At 38.0% G+C, this 18,613-nt stretch overlaps 1 protein-coding gene across 1 annotated transcript; it reads left to right on the forward strand.

Moving 5' to 3' along the window:
* Positions 1-3,707: 3,707 nt before the first annotated feature.
* lgi1b (leucine-rich, glioma inactivated 1b) lies at positions 3,708-18,245 on the forward strand. The gene is made up of 10 exons (XM_061708221.1): positions 3,708-4,052; positions 4,247-4,318; positions 5,837-5,908; positions 6,733-6,804; positions 8,413-8,484; positions 12,036-12,205; positions 12,446-12,610; positions 13,797-14,017; positions 14,258-14,504; positions 15,522-18,245. The coding sequence occupies exons 1-10, from the start codon at positions 3,859-3,861 to the stop codon at positions 15,869-15,871; spliced, it is 1,635 nt and encodes a 544-aa protein (XP_061564205.1). The 5' UTR covers positions 3,708-3,858; the 3' UTR covers positions 15,872-18,245.
* Positions 18,246-18,613: the final 368 nt, after the last annotated feature.

Below are 18,613 nucleotides of genomic sequence, written 5' to 3' on the forward strand. Positions count from 1 at the left end.
GAAGCAGTGGCCATGAACACTCTGCCTTCTGTTTTCTAACTGACAGTAGTTTGCATGATATTGGACTCATGACAAGGCGGCGATGACTGGAAGGAGATGTCTGTACAAACAGTCCTTTTTATACACTTTTACCCACACAATTACTTAAGTGGAGTAGCATTTTTGATTCCTGTAAGAGGTTTAAAATAGCTATTTATGTTGTCCAAGGTCTATTAGATTAGATTAGATTCAACTTTATTGCCATTGCACATGTCAAAAGTACAGGGCAATGAAATGCAGTTAGCATCCAACCAGAAGTGCTTATGCAGTGAAATAAACACAATGCACAGTATATACACATATATAAACACACACACACATATATATATATATATATATATATATATATATATATATATATATATATATATATATATATATATATATATATATATATATATATATATATATATATATATATATATATATATATATATATATATAAATATGTATGTACATAGTGCAGATCAATAAATAACTATTGTTATAAGGTGCAGGTCAGACATGAATGAATGACAATATATATTATGAACAGATGAGATGTGACCATATGATTTACACAGATTTGAATTACATATTTATATATAAGTATAAGTATACATATGTATACTTATACATTGCAGTATTTACATAAGTGTGGGAGTATTTACAGTAGTGCAAGGAGGTAGTTGGCAAAAAGTCCAGTGCAATTATATCATGTACAGTTGTGCAGAATAGTGCAAAGAGTTAGTGGGTACCAGCCCCGTTCACTTCTGGGGGGGTGAGGGATGGAGGGGTGGTGTGTGTGAGCGAGAGGGGGGGTGGGGGGTTGGTGTGGGGGCCTGGGGGGGTCTGGGGGGGTGGAGATCAGCAGAGAGACAGCTGTGGGAAAGAAACTGTTCCTGAACCTGGTGGTTCGTGTACGGAGAGTCCTGTAGCGCCTCCCAGAGGGCAGGAGGGCAAACACTCTGTGTGCTGGGTGGTAGGAGTCCTTGATCATATATATCCAGAGGTGTCTTCAGTATTCACATTCATTACTCAGGTAGAAGTATAGATACTAGAGTTTAAAAATACTCCTGTAGAAGTTGAAGTATCAACTCAAGTTTTTTACTCAAGTAAAAGTAAAAAAGTACTGGTTTCAAAACTACTTAAAGTATAAAAGTAAAAGTAATGTAAGGGGGAAAAAGCCATTAAGGACAAAAGCCATTGTAAATGAATACATCCTAGTATAATGCAAAATATATTAAAGAACCATGTGTACTATTGAGCATTAACATGTGTTTCAGAGAGCAGCAGATATGATGACTAATTGCCTATAAGTATTGTAATGGTGCAAAAAGTCAAACATCAGAGGCATGTTATCATTTATCCTAACCTTTATTGGAATGTACATCCAAGTTTAGTTGCAGGAATCTGAGGGAACGGATGTAAGAACAAAACTGGACAAGAACATCTGAAACAACCACAACCAAATTCACTCTATCCGGATGGAGCAATTTAACTGGATAGTTTTTATTTAAAGGCCGAAATGAAATAGAGTAACGAGGCTGTTTTTAAAATGTAAGGAGTAAAAAGTACAGATAATTGCGTGAAAATGTAAGGAGTAAAAGTAAAAAGTCGTCTGAAAAATAATTACTCCAGTGAAGTATAGATAACTGAAATTTCTACTTAAGTAAGGTAACAAAGTATTTGTACTTCGTTACTTGACACCTCTGTATATATCATAGATATATATAAAGGCTCTCTTGAGACAACACTTGCTGTGGATGGTGTTCATGGCAGGAAGTGAAGCTCCGGTTTTCTCCACCCTCTGCAGTGCCTTCCGGTCAGCACTAGAGCAGTTCCCGTACCAGACTGTGATACAGCTGGTAAGGATTGTCTACTATTGAGACTATTGTCCCCTGTGCTAATATTAATTCCCAATTTGCTGCTTGATTCTTGTTGTGTCACTTCTTTATAAAAGTTTGTATTCCTTAACATCTACTAATAGACCTAAAGGGTTGCTTTGAAATGTCTCTTTAAAATGTAATATGACTGGAAGTAAATGCAATGTCCTTTATAATGATAGCCGACAATAAAAATGGATAATTTCAGTGTTTAATTATTTGAAAAAAACCCAAACAACAACTAATTATCCATCAACCACAGTCCCTTATTTGAGGCCAAGCCATCCTCCTAAAACAAGGTTCCATGGGAACAGACTGACAGGCGTCGGTTGAGCTGACCTCCAGTTTAGGACAAGCAGCTCAATTACACTGACTAATTGGCTTTTAAGAACTCATATCGTTCATCTTCACCGAGCTGACACTTGAAAGGTTTTTGATTTTCCAGATGGACAATAAAGGGAAGCATTATGCCCTCTGAATGTTTGAGAATAAACCAGTCTTTGGATTATGATAGATTGCGGGGGTGAAAGTTCACCACAGTGTGGGAAGAAAGAGTCAAATATGCCATGTCTTTTCACAGAACTAAACAAAGAGCTTTCTGTGGACTAGGAAAGACGGACAGGAAGAGAGAAAAAGAATGCGTATTGGTTGTTGTTTTAAGGACACTAAACTGAGATGCATTACAGTGGCAGCGGTGGATGTATGGAATAAATTAGATATAGATTTGAAATTATGTAGAACTTTAACTTTATTTTAAAAAACATTGAAAAGAAGGATGATTTCCTTATATTAAATTAATGAGTGGCTTGATGTTGATGGGTATTTATTTAATTGGTGATTTGCTTTGATTTTTTAAGGATGAAGGTAACATGTAGACTGCACCTTTATTTTAAAAAAAATTTTATTTCTTGAGGAATGTTTGTTATCCCTACAGAGGCAATTTGTTTTACGGGCAGTCTTTCTCTTACTTTTTGCTTGTATTTTATTAATTTAATTAATCTTTTTGAATAATAAGCTTTGCTTCAGCCTACCCCTTTTTCGGTCTAGATGTTATTTATTTATTTGTATACTGGAAACTTTTTTCTTATGTTTTCTTTGAACAATTGAACGTTTTCTTGTTGTCAGTTTTATTCTTGGTTTTTTATTTTATTTTTTTGTGTCATGACCGAAAATAAACTAAACTAAACTAAGGAAAACATCAATATCCATGAAATCCAGTGCTGTGTTTGCCATGTGTTCCCCATGTTGTGCGCCTATAAAGCCGCGGTCCTTTCACTGCTCACGTCATTATCATGCCAAAGCAGAGAAGAAAAGAGGCGGTATTTAAATGAGTTGGGGCAGGTGCATTTGCACAGTCTCATGAATAGACGCTTGCCATTAAACCATGCACGCTTCAGAAGCGCGCATAAATAAAGCTGGCAGTGCCATTAAAAAAAAGCGCACCTTAGGGCTTCTCCCCTCCTCCATCTCTCCATTTATTCCTCAGTCCTCCTCCGTTCTTTAGTGACAAACACTACAAGACGACTTGTTTGGAGCCAGAAAATTAATAACAGGGGGGATTATTTCCCCCTCTCTCACACGCTGTTCCACTTTGAGGATGAGATCATTACTTTTCGGGATCTCTCCGGACCGGATCGGTGATGTTTTCCGCTCCTGCTCCCCGCATTTGTCCCCCCGCTGCTCCCTGCAGAACCAATCTGCTGGACGGATGCCTTCCCATTGAGACGCAAGGGGCATAGACGCGAGCCTGCGACCAAAAGCTGCAGCCTGTGTCATTAAAAAAAAACAAACACACACAAAAAAAAAAAAAAAAAAAAAAAAACACAACAAGGAAGAGAAAGACCGAGAGCGCATCGATAGATTGCACGCAGAGTTCCAGTCGGAAAGTGAAAGGATCGTTTTTTTGCAGATTGTTAAGTGGAAGTTGCGCGCAGAAAGTGAGACAGGAGTGATAATGGGACGCCCGGGCGGAGGATGGGGAGGATGGAGGATCCTGCTTTATGTCGCTGCTGTCAGCCTGGTCTTAGCTGAGGGAAGGAGGCTGAAGCCGCCCCGATGCCCCTCTGGATGTACCTGCACCAAGGAGAATGCCCTGTGTGAGAATGTCCGCTCCGTCCCGCACGCCTTCCCCCCAGACGTCGTTTCACTGTAAGTAATGCTTTATGAACTCTTAACACTTGATTTCCTTCAGGATCATTCACTCCTTCGATATTTTGAGCCTATAATCCAAACCTACTATGATTTACTCGAAGGCTTATGGGACGTCTCAGCTATTATTTCCTAATTATTATAATTTTTCTGTCAGAGTTGCCTTTAACGAGCCCTCATTTTTCATCATCCAGCTCTTTTGTCAAGTCAGGATTCAATGAAATCTCAGGAGGAAGCTTTGTTCACACACCTAACCTGCAACTGCTGTGAGTATCTATCTATCTATCTATCTATCTATCTATCTATCTATCTATCTATCTATCTATCTATCTATATATATATATATATATATATATATATATATATATATATATATATATATATATATATATATATATATATATATATATATATACACACACATATTTTTTTTTCTCATGTAGGCCTACTTATTTTGTTTTGTTTTTTCAAATCTTGCACTATAGTGGTTACATTGTGTTAAAAGGGTAGACAAAATCAGCTTTGGCTTCAGTCTACACCTTTTGGTCCTTCAACGTTTGGTCCTACAACGTGACCAAATAAACATATCAAATCAAATCTATCTATCCATCTATCCATCTATCTATCTGTCTGTCTGTCTGTCTGTCTATCTGAACAATGGGGCCATGTCTGCCCCGAGGGTTTGTTTAGAGGCTGATATGCATATTTAAAGGGGGATTCTCCATAATGGTGTCAGGATTATGCAATACACCACATGTTCAGAGGAACTAACACCAGGGATTTGCTACACAAGAACAGCGTGTTTGTTGGGAAGAGTGGGAGAGAAACACAATGAACTTGTTTCCTTTTGCCTCTTTTCCATTAAGACAATCAGAAAGTGAAATTCTGGCCTCGAAAAGATTTTTTTCTTTGTTACGTTGCTTTACTTTTGTATTTAAAATGAAGCTCAAAACACAATGAGTTTGTTCTTCTTCTTCTTTTTTTTTTTTCAGCAAATCTGCAAATTGATAGCAAAATCCGGCTCAGTGATGCTCCAATTGCAGCTCACAGTGTGAATAATATCATGCCTTGACCAAGCATCACACTACTGTCTCACAAAATAATCTGTCTTGGTATCAGTTGCTTCATGTTCTCAGATGGCACTGAATAAGACTGAATGGCTATGAACTGAAACGTGTGAAGACGGAGCGTCACAGCTGAGGATAAAGAAAGTGAGGAAAGGCGATTTTAATTGAGAAAAATACAAATTTCTTCAGCCATCAAAGCACATTTCTTCCACTGGGACTTCATTCTGGCCAACCCAACTTGCAGGGATTGGTTTTGTGATGGAGAATATACATTATTTCAAGGCAAAATTATACTTTCAGCCTATTTTTCACCGTAATATTTTAGAATGTCAGTTTGAACTCTTTTAAGGTATTTGTTTAAAATTTAAAGAGAAAACCTTTGTTACAAGGAGCCATGTTTCCCCTGATGCCAAACTAAAAGCCCTAATTATAGTTCTGCTCTGTGTGAATGAACTGACTTGGACATTTTCTATTTTTTTCTTTTCAAACTAGATGTGATTTTACAGATAGTTAGCAAAATGACAAAGGGGCTAATCTGGAGGTTGAAAACATTTTTTCTTTTAATAGTTTGAGCAAAAGTTCTGTTGGAGTGAGCAAACATTTCTCTTTTTTGATGTTATTACTTTGGGTACATTGTGGGAACTATATCAAAATCTTCTACTTTAAACACAATTAACTGAAAAGATCTTTCTAATATTTCATATTTCTTCTTTACAGATTGTTCACAGCAAACTCATTTGATATTATTGACGAAGATGCTTTTCTGGGTTTACCGCATCTTGAGTACCTGTAAGTACTTGATTTTTGAATTGGATAATATAAACAGTTATAAATATTCATCATGGATGTAAATGTCATGGCAAACGTGGACCTTCACTGATGTCCTTGACATTTTCTGTTTTGGGGTCCAAATGATTATGTAAATGTATCCAATAGCAATACATATAATACTGTTAATATACAGATTTAAAACATTGAAAGCCCAATCTTGTCATGACATTAAGGTCTATGATAAGTGTGTGCAAATGTTCATCTGGAGCTGCAGCTGCATGTGTTTGGAAAGGACCATAAAACACAGAAAAGTCTGTTTTCCAAGTGCATATTTTCTCTATTATAACTAATAGTACTAAGCTGCAAGTTAAACAACTAAATATCTAACACATGTCCATTTTCAAATGTGAATCTTTTAGTGTAGTAATTAATGAAAAAAAGAAAAAATGTATATTTAAAGACTGTTCAGTTTATACTTTAACATCATTTTTGTTTTAGCTGCAAAACATTTCAATAATTAGAAGTAGAGTCCATCTATTCACTTTGAAAATTCAGAACCACTTCATACTACTCATCTGCACATGTTTTACTGATTTGGTCCATTCAGGGTGGAAGCTCTTTTTTAATGTTATTTTGCAGCACTTACATAACTCTCCGGTTTGCAATGATTAAGTGAATTTGCTAAAATGACAGAGAGCATAAGTTTTTGTGTCTGTTTCCCTTTTTTTATTTGATTTTTTAGGAGATATCTTTACAGCATGAATGCACAGCTGACGGTACACACTTGCATGTAAAACAGTTATCTGAGTTCAGCCGACTGAAATTCTATGTCTCATTTGCAGATTCATTGAAAACAACAGAATTGCATCAATATCACCATTTGCTTTCAGAGGGCTGAAGACTTTGGTGCATTTGTAAGTATTTTTGTTTTACGGCCTCATCCTACACCTTATTTATCTTCTGCTTTCTTCCACAATGTCTCCGTTCAAGATATGAAAGGAAGTAATAGTACTTATAAAAGACGATGCGCATCAGTTTCCCCTTTCTGTCATGGTTTGCTTTGTCACTGCCTTGAATGCAAAGGCAGACAGAAGTGCTGCTGCCAGCGTTCAGCAGGGACGGTGACTGTCTCAGGTTGTCATCTGGATCAGGTTGCTCAAGGACAGAACTGGCCGTTTCATTCATGTAGCACACCAGAAGTTTGTCAAAAAAGATAAATTGATATGTTATTATTTATTGTATCAATCCATATATTACAAAAATACTCATCATTGAATGATTTCCAAAAGCATCCCCAAAACAACAGTTTTTGTCATTGTCCCTTATGTTGTTACCTTCTGCAAAGTATGAGTACAGGGCTCGTAATTGGAGATTTATTGAATTTACAGAAAATGATACTACTTCCAATGCACACTCATGCTAGTAATTACTAATGCAGGATGAAAGGAATAATGGAAAAAGAAAACACAAACGAATCATTTAAGAAGTTGTTTTCATGTTCAACTGTCATGAATAACATACAGCTTGTCAAAACTGAAGATAGCCGAGGGGTGACCGTTAGGTCAAAACTAAATATAGCTACACCGTAACTTTAAACCAAGTGACCTATAATATGTTCCTGACGTTGTTCTGAGCACATAGTGCACATACTTGCGCTCTTTCTAAAGTAATATTGATGCACGGATAGTTTTTAACTGCTACTCTGACCAAAGGTAAACTAAAGCAAATAGATGTGTTTCAGATCAGTTAAGCTGAATCTGATTGTCTGTGGAAGACTGTTAAGTGAAGAAAAGTGTTTTACATTAACTGAGATTTAGAATTTAAACTTTTATTCCTTCACAGAAAGAATGCAGCTTTGATTCAAACTTAACTTGATTAGAATTTCATTTAAAAAATGGGCATAAATAGATCCATAATGGATTGTTTTCTTTCGGCATTTTGCTTTAACTGTGATAGCTTTTATAGAATATACCCAATCATTGAAATATGTTGTAGGCATCCAAGACAAAAATGTGCATACATTTGTATTTAAATCACCACAATTCTTCACATTTCAAGCCTGAACCCAGTTTGTACCCAAGTAGACCACATTCAGTCCAGACTGGACCCATAAAGACAAGAACTGGGTTCTTGTCTTTGCATTCATTTTCACTGCATGTACAGTGTTTTATTTTTATTTTCCACAGTCTTCCAACTTTTGGAGACTGTTTCAAATGCAGCTCCTTCAAAGTAAGATCTGTAGGTCTAGCACAGAAAGAACTGCCAAGTCTTCCCCTACCCATCCAGTAAAAACGTCACACATCTGTGATGTTTCACAGAAGTATAATCAGAGAATTCACGGTTTTGTATGTGTTTTGTTTCAAGTAGTTGCGCTTGTTGATTTTACTATTTGCAAGCCAGTGTTGCCTAACAACCAGTGGAAAGCAGGAAATGTGATGGAATGGGTCTGTCTTCTGTCTGCAGAGCTGAAATCTACTTCTAATTAAATCACTATGTGCTTTTTGTTTCCATTTGCTGATTAGGAGTCTGGCTTATAACAACCTGGAGACGTTGACCAAAGATGTTTTCAAGGGCATGGAAGCTTTGACAAAAGTGTGAGTCTCTACTTGTGATGACCCACAGTCCCAGCAGCTCATAATGCATACATGAATGTATTTGAACTCTTGACTCTTTAAACATGTTCACCTACGTAGTTATATTGTTGTTTAATCTGTATGAGCTCATCATGTCTAGGATACTTGTTAACATTTGAACTACTGTACAATTGGCAGACGTTCTGTGATGGAAGAGTGCAACATAAACATATTATCTTGGTCCTAATTGATTTGTGGGGAATGGTAGAAATAGTTTGTGGTTGATAATAAGTTATATTCAAAAGAAGGAATTCCTTGTTTTTGATTGCAAGGATGAAAAGAGGATACCAGAATAAAGAAGAACGGAGGAAAGCTTGGGTTGGGATGCCCAAATGTCTGGGTGAATTGTAGATAATTTGATCACGGAAACAGAGGACTGGATTCTACCTTTGGTCACAGTGACACAACCAAACGGGAAGAAAGCCAGTGCCTGTGGATTCACGACTCTCATCCATAATAGCTATTCAATCCGGGAGTGGGAGATGAGCAGAGAATACTCAAGAGAGAGGACACTTCTTGTGGCTTTGTTGGCTTAAGGCCAACGTTCAAGCAAGCAGTAGATACAGGGGTTATAACAGAAAGCAGAACCTGATCAGTGACTGTAAATAAAGAGCTTTGATTACCTTTTTTCATAAGGATAAATATAGATAATTGATTGTCCTAAATCAGGGGTCGGCAACCCACGGCTCTACAGCCGCATGCGGCTCTTTAGCGCCACCCTACTGGCTCCCTGGAGCTTTTTCAGCTTTTTTTTTCTCTTTTTTCTTCTCTTTTTTTCACCTTTTTTTCTTTTTTCTTCTTTTTTTTCCCTTTTTTTCTCTTTTTTTTTCCTTTTTCCTTTCCTTTTTAATCTCGACATTTCGACTTTTTCCCCAAAATTTTGACTTTTTTCTCAACATTTCAGTTTTTTTCTCAACATTGACTTTTTTTTTTACTAAATTTTGACTATTTCCTCGACATTTCGACTTTTTTCTCAACATTTCAAACTTTTTTCTCGAAATTTTGACTTTTTTCTCGACAATTCGACTTTTTTCTCGAAATTTTGACTTTTATCTCAACATTTCGGCTTTTTTCTCAACATTTACTTTTTTTTACGAAATTTTGACTATTTCCTCGACATTTCGACTTTTTTCTCAACATTTCGAACTTTTTTCTCGAAATTTGGACTTTTTTCTCGACAATTCAACTTTTTTCTCAACATTTCGACTTTTTGTCTCGAAGTGCACAATGAAAAAAAAAATCTTCCCCCACTTATAACTAATATAGATACATGCAGCATGTGTTGCCTTCATTCTAAGGCTTATACAAGACTTTTCATTTTTTGCGGCTCCTAGGCGGGTGCAGTTATGGTTTGACTCCAAAAAAATTGCAACAAAAGGTTTCTCAATGGTTTATTGTAGTATCAGGTGTACTTAATAACATATCAAAAGTCTGCCAAAGTCTGACCACTAGAAAGGTCCGATTTTCAAAATGGCCGCCACCAGTCTCTAAAAATACCATTATTCTCTCATTATTCATCCTAGACAAGCAATCTTGGTGTCTAACCCCATGATTTGATTATCTAGAATTAAAATAAGCATATACAAATCATAGTGAAGTGATCGAAGTACAATTATGTATAAAAACAATTGACTATAAGCGAATATGTAATGAAATATGCAGTACATAGACATGAAAAAAAAAAAAGAAAAACATTTCAAACATAATCTCCTTTTTCCACATGCCATAAAAAAAGATGTCACAATGCATGGGGAAATGAGGTTTCTCTCAATTCACATTCTGGTGATTTCTGGAGATTTATTTTTATACTAGTGAGGAATAAATCAATTATTACTACGTGGTACTGTGAAATTAGTCTAAACAGGGCTGCCACGTGAAGGCTCAGTACCGCTAGCCCCTTTTTTATTTTATTTTTATTTATTTTTTTCTTTTTTAGTTTTTTTTGTGTTTTTTTTTTCTTTTTTGTTTTTTTTTGTGTTTTTTGTGATTTTTTTTACCGTCTTACTTATATTTTTTCATTTCCTTTTTTCCACTCCGGAGTAACAATTAGTCATCATCACACTCTTCCTCCCATAATGCTTGATTATGTGGATTCTCACAATTTTCCACTTGGCATGATCCACAGGCAGGCATGCAGGGCAGTCCATATCTTCTACAACTACAACGTTGTGTACGGCAAGCAGTTGTGCAATTACAGTGGACCATCTGCAAGAGGCTTTCTGGGGCAGCAGCTTTTTTTGTCATAACTGGCAGAAAACGATTGTCCTCCGATTTCCATCCCCAATCAACAGGATTCATATCACTATCCATTTCAGTCCACACCATGATCTGGTAATAAACTCTTTGGCAATGATATTTTGTTGAGGACTCTGTAGGAGGGAGATGTTCTGGGGTAACAAATGCCTTCGCAGACACAATTTTCTTGCTGAGAAGATTGTAGCACAAAGATGCAAGTGCATCGGTATTCTTGCCACCAAACATGACTGCCATCGCCTTGCTCCCAAGGTCCTCTATGGCAGCTTTTGCTTGCTTTGGTAGTGCAAATCCATTCACACATGCCTGGATGGTCGTTTCCCCATTCACAAGTTTCTGGAAAGCAGTTTTCTTCCCAACACCAAAAATGCGTGATGTTGTATCAGCCTGTGAAGGCATGAACAAACATCAACTGACAACACAAGTCTTTACCCAGGACCTTTTGCATCTCGCTGATGTCATACACCTTGGGTACTTTTGACTTATCTGAACGAAAATAAAGGCCTCTATTGCTCGTCTCACCATAGTAGAGAAGAAGAACAAGTAAATCTGTATCTTCCCCTATCAAGGTTGTGGGCTGATGTTGTGACGCTTGGACTGCAGCCTTGACAATGTCCACATCTGCATCCCCTGGTGCATTGAGGGAGAGGAGCATAGGGATTGTTTCAGCCTAGAAAAAAATATTTATTTTATGTATAGGAAAAAGTCTAAAAATGTATTTAGTTTAGGACAAATTTGATCCACAGAGCTATCCACAACCTGTCAATAATTAACTGATACTCCTCACCTGAAATGGGTGACCTTTTCAGATGGTTTTAATAGGGCAAATACAAAATATTGGATTTCATAATTATGTAAGTGTATCTCTGCAGTTTGGACAAGACCAGTGGATTCCCAGGCCTCATAAACATAGGATTAGACACCAAAATTACTTGTCTAGGGTATATAATAAAGGAGCTATACACATTTTAGGGTGATTTTGACCATCTGGGACGCCATCTTGAAAATGACACCTTTCTAGTGGTCAGACTTTGGCAGACTTTTAGTATGTTATTAAGGACACCTAATGCTACAGAAAACTGTTGAAAAACCTTTTGTTGCAATTTTTTTGGGGTAAGGTGCTTTTTTTTCATATCTGCACCCGCCTATCCAGACATATTTGTTTTTTGTGTTTTTGGTCCAATATGGCTCTTTCAACGTTTTGGGTTGCTGACCCCTGTCCTAAATACTTTGTTTATGTGATCCATTGGCGCGTGCAGGGATCTGCGAGGCAACAATCTGATATGTGACTGCAAGCTCAAGTGGTTGGTGGAGTGGATGCATCACACCAACGCCACCCTGGACCAGATCTATTGCAGCGGCCCCCCCACTCACCAGGGAAAGAAGATCAATGACCTGCTGCCAAGTTCTTTTGACTGCATCACAGCAGGTATCGTCTTCTACAGTCTGTTTATTGTACAAACAATACTGCATTTCCCCCCACCATTACCTGCATCGCCCGTTCTCCCTCGTCACTCCTTCCTTTCAACAACTTCAGTGCTAAGATGAGAAGGAATGCTGCATAAATGCATGCCAAGCCTCAATATGGTTGTTCATGTGAGACATTTTGAGTTAACATTTTAACCTAAGAGATAAAGGATCATGTCAATTGTTGTGTCATATTTTTCAGAGTTTGCTTCCTATCAGATACTGAAGTTTGAGTCGATTTCAGTGGAGTCATTCACCTTCAACGAGGAGCAGTATGTAGTGTTTGCCCAGCCCTTTGCAGGCACGTGCACCTTCCTGGAATGGGATCATGTTGAAATGACATTCAGGACTTATGACACCATTGAAAGTAAGTAGAACAGCAAATAAAGCACAGGCGTCACACAAGGAAATGTTTATGCCTTACATGTGTAATCATTAATGGGGCCATTGTATTTGTGTCAACATGGTCTAGGTTAAAAGAACGTCTTCAACATTTTTAAATTCTTCAATTTGAGTATCTTCTTCACATGTCATTAATATAATTGATTTAATTGCCACGTACATCAGTCCAAAAAATAAAAAATCCCAAACAGCTGTTGCATGAAATGCAAATGAAACAGATTGCAGTGATTTACAATACATTTAAATCAGATATTAAATAGAAAAGAGACCAACTACAACATATCAAACGGGGGGATATAAGAATGTTATCTCAGAGAAATCAATAAGACCAACTCTAAGCAAGCAACATTTTTCAGAAGAATTGGGACATGGACACAGAAAAAGGTAGATTCTGGAAAAGCTTCAATCTCTTTTTGGGTCACAGGGCATTATGGGGCTTATCACAACCACATTTTACACTATTATAACAACGTGGCTCCATGGTAAAGACCATACGGCCACACCGGCCTACGTGCAGTCGAAATGCCCCATGAAAATGTTTGAAAACATTTGTGGCGTTCAGAAACAGGAAATATGACAAAGGAGGACACAAACTATTGAACGGTTGGAGTCCTGCAGTATGTCAAGCTGTTCACATTATGGCCATTGATTTCCTGAGTTGTCAAAAACCCTAACCAAGTATTATTAAATGAAGAGGTGAACGTGTCACGTTGGTAAAAAGGTGCCCGTTTCCCAACTAGATCTAATCAAATAAATGTTACATGGGGCTCTCAAAACATGGCCTTACTTGTGTAGCAAGCAGGAAGTAATTTGGTTGTTTATGCAAGGACAGAGCTACATGAGAAACACAACTGAACGTGGCCTCAGCTCTGCTATACAAGTCCCTGATCAGGTTGTGTGCTTTTTATTTTATTTGATTTTCCCTTTGCTGTTACATTTGCACTTTTATTCTCAGTACATTTCTTTGCAGCAGAGCAATTTATTGATTTATAACTTCACAATGCAAACTGTGTTGGATGCCATTTATCAGATGCAAAATAAGTCCTGGCAGACAAACCATTGCTACAAATATATATATATTATCTATATCTATATTACTATAGCGTTATTGATCTCTTTTGCATGGTTTTGTCCACTGTTTTCCTGTAAAGGCACCTCCACTGTCGTCTGCAAGCCCATGGTGATTGACAACCATCTCTTCGTCATCGTGGCTCAGCTGTTTGGAGGCTCGCACATTTATAAACGTGACTCTTCTGCCAACAAGTTCATCAAGATCCAGGATATTGACATCCTGAAGATTCGCAAACCCAACGACATTGAGACATTTATGGTTGATGGGGAGTCTTTCTTTGTCATCGCTGACAGTTCTAAGGTTGCGTTTTATATCCATCTTTGTTTATTCCACTTTTCAAAGTATTTCATTAACAGAGCAGGAGCGGAAACCTGTTTTATTGTTTCTAGGACGCTAGCCAGAGTTCTTTGCAGCATGCTGACTTGCGTCTGCTTGTGTTGATTAGTTTTTCACTTCCAAATGTTTGCATATGCTCTCACATGATTTGAACAAAGCTAATCTGAACTGACACGTTTACATGTATATGCATGTTGCTTGTAGGCTGGCTCCACAACGGTGTACAAATGGAACGGCAATGGCTTCTACTCCCACCAGTCGCTCCACCCCTGGTATAGGGACACAGATGTTGAATATCTGGAGATCTCCAACAAACCCCACCTGATTCTGTCCAGCAGCTCCCAGAGGCCTGTCGTGTACCAGTGGAACAAGAGCCAGAAAAGATTTGACCGCAGGACCGATATACCAGAAATGGAGGATGTCTTCTCAGTCAAACACTTCCGGGTAAAAGGTAAGAGCTGTGGCGGGGGGGTTCAGAGTTCAGTGTCCTGATGGCCTCTCTGTTTTGGCCAAACAGGAAGGGAGTCGTTTGCCGGATGGCAAACACTGATAGCATTTGAACCGGGTGTTATTGCCAGGGTGGTGAGTTTGTTTGGCCTTGACAGTGTCTAGTTAGATGTCCTGCATCATGGGGACAGTGCTGTCCTGGTGGTCCATTCAGTGCAGAGCTGTCTTGTCCTGTGCCGTACAACTGCCATATTAGGCAGCAATGCTCCCGGGGATTTATTGAATTAAGTAATACTATTGCACTGTAATAGAAGAAATATTGAAATCCCTTCCAATCTTTTTTTTTTTAAGCATTGTTTTCTTTGTTTGTTGTTTTTCTAACATTCAAATGATTTCCTGCATTTGTTTTTGGAGTGTTTGTAGGCCCAAAATGCAAAAATTGGATGTGTATTATGAAATTAAATCAGACTGGTACAAAAAATAATGAAATAGCATGGTTTCATTTTGCCTATTTAAAATGAAATGCAAGAATGGCTTCATTTCTTTAAAATTAACATTTTCAATTTTCAAAATTTTCGATGTAGCCTAATTCATGTTCACTTTGACTAGTTCTCTAGACACCATAATACATCTTTTAATGAACTAATTGAAAAAAAAAACTGAGGTGAGTCATCCAGAATGCATCTTACATTTTATATGATGTGTTGCATTTTATGAATTCAATAACTCTTGGCTGTAATTTATGAGGCTTGAAAAATCAAAAGCTTTCATTTCAAAGCTGGTTCTATCACTGCCATAAACTCTGCCCATAAATAAATTCAGAAATATTGCTTCAATGCTTTTCTTTCTCCAGGGCAACTAAACTATAAGTGCCTCTTTGCTGGATTCCCTTTGATGACAAGTAGTGAATTAAATTTGGAATTACGTAAACTGTTTTTTGTAGGCTTTTCCACTTCACATCCACATTTAGTCTTTGAATGTCCCAACTAAACCGTTCCTTGAATCTTTGTCCTTTTTAAAGGTGATCTGTTCATATGCTTGACAAGATTCATCGGGGACTCCAGGGTGATGCGCTGGGACGGTGCCATGTTCAAAGAGGTCCAGACATTTCCCTCCCGTGGGTCTATGGTGTTCCAGCCTGTTTCCGTCGGCAACTGGCAGTACGCCATCTTGGGCAGCGATTATTCACTAACACAGGTCTACCAATGGGACACTAAGAGGGGCCAGTTTATCCCATCTCAGGAGCTGAGTATCCAGGCTCCCCGATCATTCTCTGTGATCTCTGTTGACAACAGGGTGTTCCTGCTTGCTTCCAGCTTCAAGGGGAAAACTCAGATATATGAGCACCTCATGATCGATTTGAGTGATTAAACTCATTTCCTGTTTGGCACGTTTTGATTTTCAAATGCTTTCTTGTTTGATTCTCTTCAACTTGTCAAACATTTTCTCCCATAACCCAAGAACAATCTCAAGGTGTCAGATGAGATGTTATGAGTATGATCCTGACAAGACTAAAAAAAAGGCCATTTTACTTGCATAATATTGTGGACTGGATTCCCACAGACAAACCGAGGCCTTTTTAACTTTGTACATCTGTAAAAGGTGTATAAATAGAAGGAGTGTATGCACAGGCATCTCTGTTCGCTGCTGTCTTGTTAGTCAATTAGTTAAACTAGTCAGTAAAGTCTTTATAAGTCACATATCAAATGCAAAAGGTTGAGCATAGCCTCTACCTCCGCAGAACTTGATTAGAATATTTTGTGATTTTTATCACAAAATATTTCAGGCAAGTATTAGAAAAAGCAGAGACCATAAACCTTCTTTATTTCATACACTTTCTGTACATCAAGAAAGTTAAAATGACCTTTTTTGTCTGTGAGGATACTGTCTACACTATCACCTCGAAAGGCATTATCCCGCTTATACCACGGTCTGCAGCCGCTTGTTTTTTTTTAAGTTTGTGGCTCGTGATCCTCGCCACTGCTTGCTGGAGCATTGGGAGATGATAAAATGTTGCTCCATTTTGGTCTCTCCTGTACTGATGGAGCCCAGTCAGCCTGCAGGCTGCTCTCACAGCAATGACCCGTCACAGACATGATCTGGTGAGTTTCCAGCCCGGCACCAGAGAGACGACTACAGCTGTGCTCCGGAGGCTACGTCACCTCCTTGTGCCGTTGCTCCGGTTTCTCTTCATTTTCTTTTCTCTCCTCTTCTGCATTCCAGTCATCAAAATTGTTAAATTAACCAAATAAATTAAAAGAAATTACAAAATCACTCATGTCGCCGTCCTGCGCTAGCCGGCTCTTCTTCTCTGAATCTCCGTTGCCGTGGTTACCACCTGGCAGTTGATCCAGCGCAAAGTTATCAGGCAATTTGACCGAACTTGTTTTCTAGGTGTAGGTTACCACTGTAGGTTATAACTTATAACCTACACCTGCCAGCCAATCAGAATCGAGTATTCACACAGACCGTGGTATAAGTGAAATGTAATTTTTGAGTCTTGTCAAAAAGCATTAAACAGATTTATTTCAACATAGCTCCATCTCCCCAAGTGTTAACATTAGCATATTCTGTTGTCAATCAAAACGGCTTTGATTGTGATCTTTTGGCCTCAAATGAAAGTTTACATCTTATCTAACAATAGACCTGGGGTTGTTACACTCCAAAATGTTCCTATATAAAAGTCGTAGCAGCTTCATTTGCAGTTATTATTAAATCATTAAGGGTTTTTTTGTTGTTGTTTTGAGAAGTCTGAAACATGGTTACCCTTAAACAGCATCCTGACTTCTATTACCGGTATTTCTATTATCTGTTGTAACTAGTTAATGAAATATTTCCATCCTTACTCCTGATACTGTTGGAATGCCTTATAGCCCTTTAAAAAATTAATGTCATGCTTTTATCTAATTTATTATTCACTCTCATCTGCTTTACTGGTATGAGATACACATACTTTATGCTCCTACATGCAACTGCATATGGTTGTTTTCACATTTCCTGTAAGACTTTAGGAATGTGATAGTGTTGATAGCTGGTAAATACGGTACTCCCTCCAAGGTGATATATTTCTTGAGAAAAAGTAAAGAGTGGAGAAAATTTAATTTGCCTTGCTGAGTCAGACTTTGAAAGAAAAAAATGGTCAAAACTAATGGAAAAAAAATTAAGTCTGTCAAAAAAACCTGCTGTTAGTTAGAGATAGGAGAGACTGAGGGAAAAACAAACGTATAGTGTCTTTGTAAGGTTATCATGTGCTGCCAGAACAGCTTCAGTGTGACTTGGCTTTAATTCTTCAAGTCTGTAGATCTCTACTGGAGGTGTGTAAAAAAAACACATACTGTAGGTCCAACCGGCAAAACCATACAGCACATCAGTGGCATACTCCTCAAACCAGTCAGGGCCCCCCCTTGCTATAAGAATGCAGGCAGTGTGAAGATTCTCCCAAGAGGCCAGAGACGTTTCAGAATAAGCATGCAGTGCGTCCGAAATGCCATACTAAAAAGTATATACTAAAAACTATACTTAAATTCGGCACACTTTTGAGTAAATATCCGTAGTGTGCATTAATTCGGACGTACTATTAAGAGCCACACGGCACTTCCTGCCGTAGGGAGGGGGGGGAGTTGTTACCATGGTAACCTGTCACAGTAACAGCTCCGCTCCGCTATTTCCCGTTTATTCTGGCCGAAACAAGATGAGATTATATAATATTATATACGAATATTATAATATTAATATTATATAATAATATTATACTTATGACATATACGTGTCACTTAGCAACCAAACGCCGCTGCATTGCATTGTGGGAAGTTTCTGCTCGGCTAATGTTCATCAATTCACACTAAAAAAAATTATCCGGAATGAGTATGGATAGAGCACACTATTGAGTACGTTCTAATGTTTCGCACGCACTAAAACATTTCGCATACTCATTTTGCATACTCATTAGGGTGGAAGTATGCAATTTCGGACGCAGCCATGTTCTTTTTTGAACAACTACAGATTTGAATTAATCCATTCCTCCGATGGGAAAGGTACACCCTCCCCAGTGGTTTAACAAAGCCCCTAGATCCCCACCTTCATTGAGGGTAAAAGTTCAGGTTTTTCCTTCAG

The sequence above is a fragment of the Cololabis saira genome, chromosome 19, assembly GCF_033807715.1.
Source record: "Cololabis saira isolate AMF1-May2022 chromosome 19, fColSai1.1, whole genome shotgun sequence".
Taxonomy (NCBI): Eukaryota; Metazoa; Chordata; class Actinopteri; order Beloniformes; family Belonidae; genus Cololabis; species Cololabis saira.

Excerpts from the sequence above, each read along its gene's own strand:
- lgi1b (XM_061708221.1), top strand. The coding sequence starts at position 3,859 with ATGGGACGCCCGGGCGGAGGATGGGGAGGATGGAGGATCCTGCTTTAT. Across the intron at positions 4,053-4,246 it reads CCCCCAGACGTCGTTTCACT|CTCTTTTGTCAAGTCAGGAT; the intron begins GTAAGTAATGCT and ends TTCATCATCCAG. Across the intron at positions 14,018-14,257 it reads TCATCGCTGACAGTTCTAAG|GCTGGCTCCACAACGGTGTA; the intron begins GTTGCGTTTTAT and ends TGTTGCTTGTAG.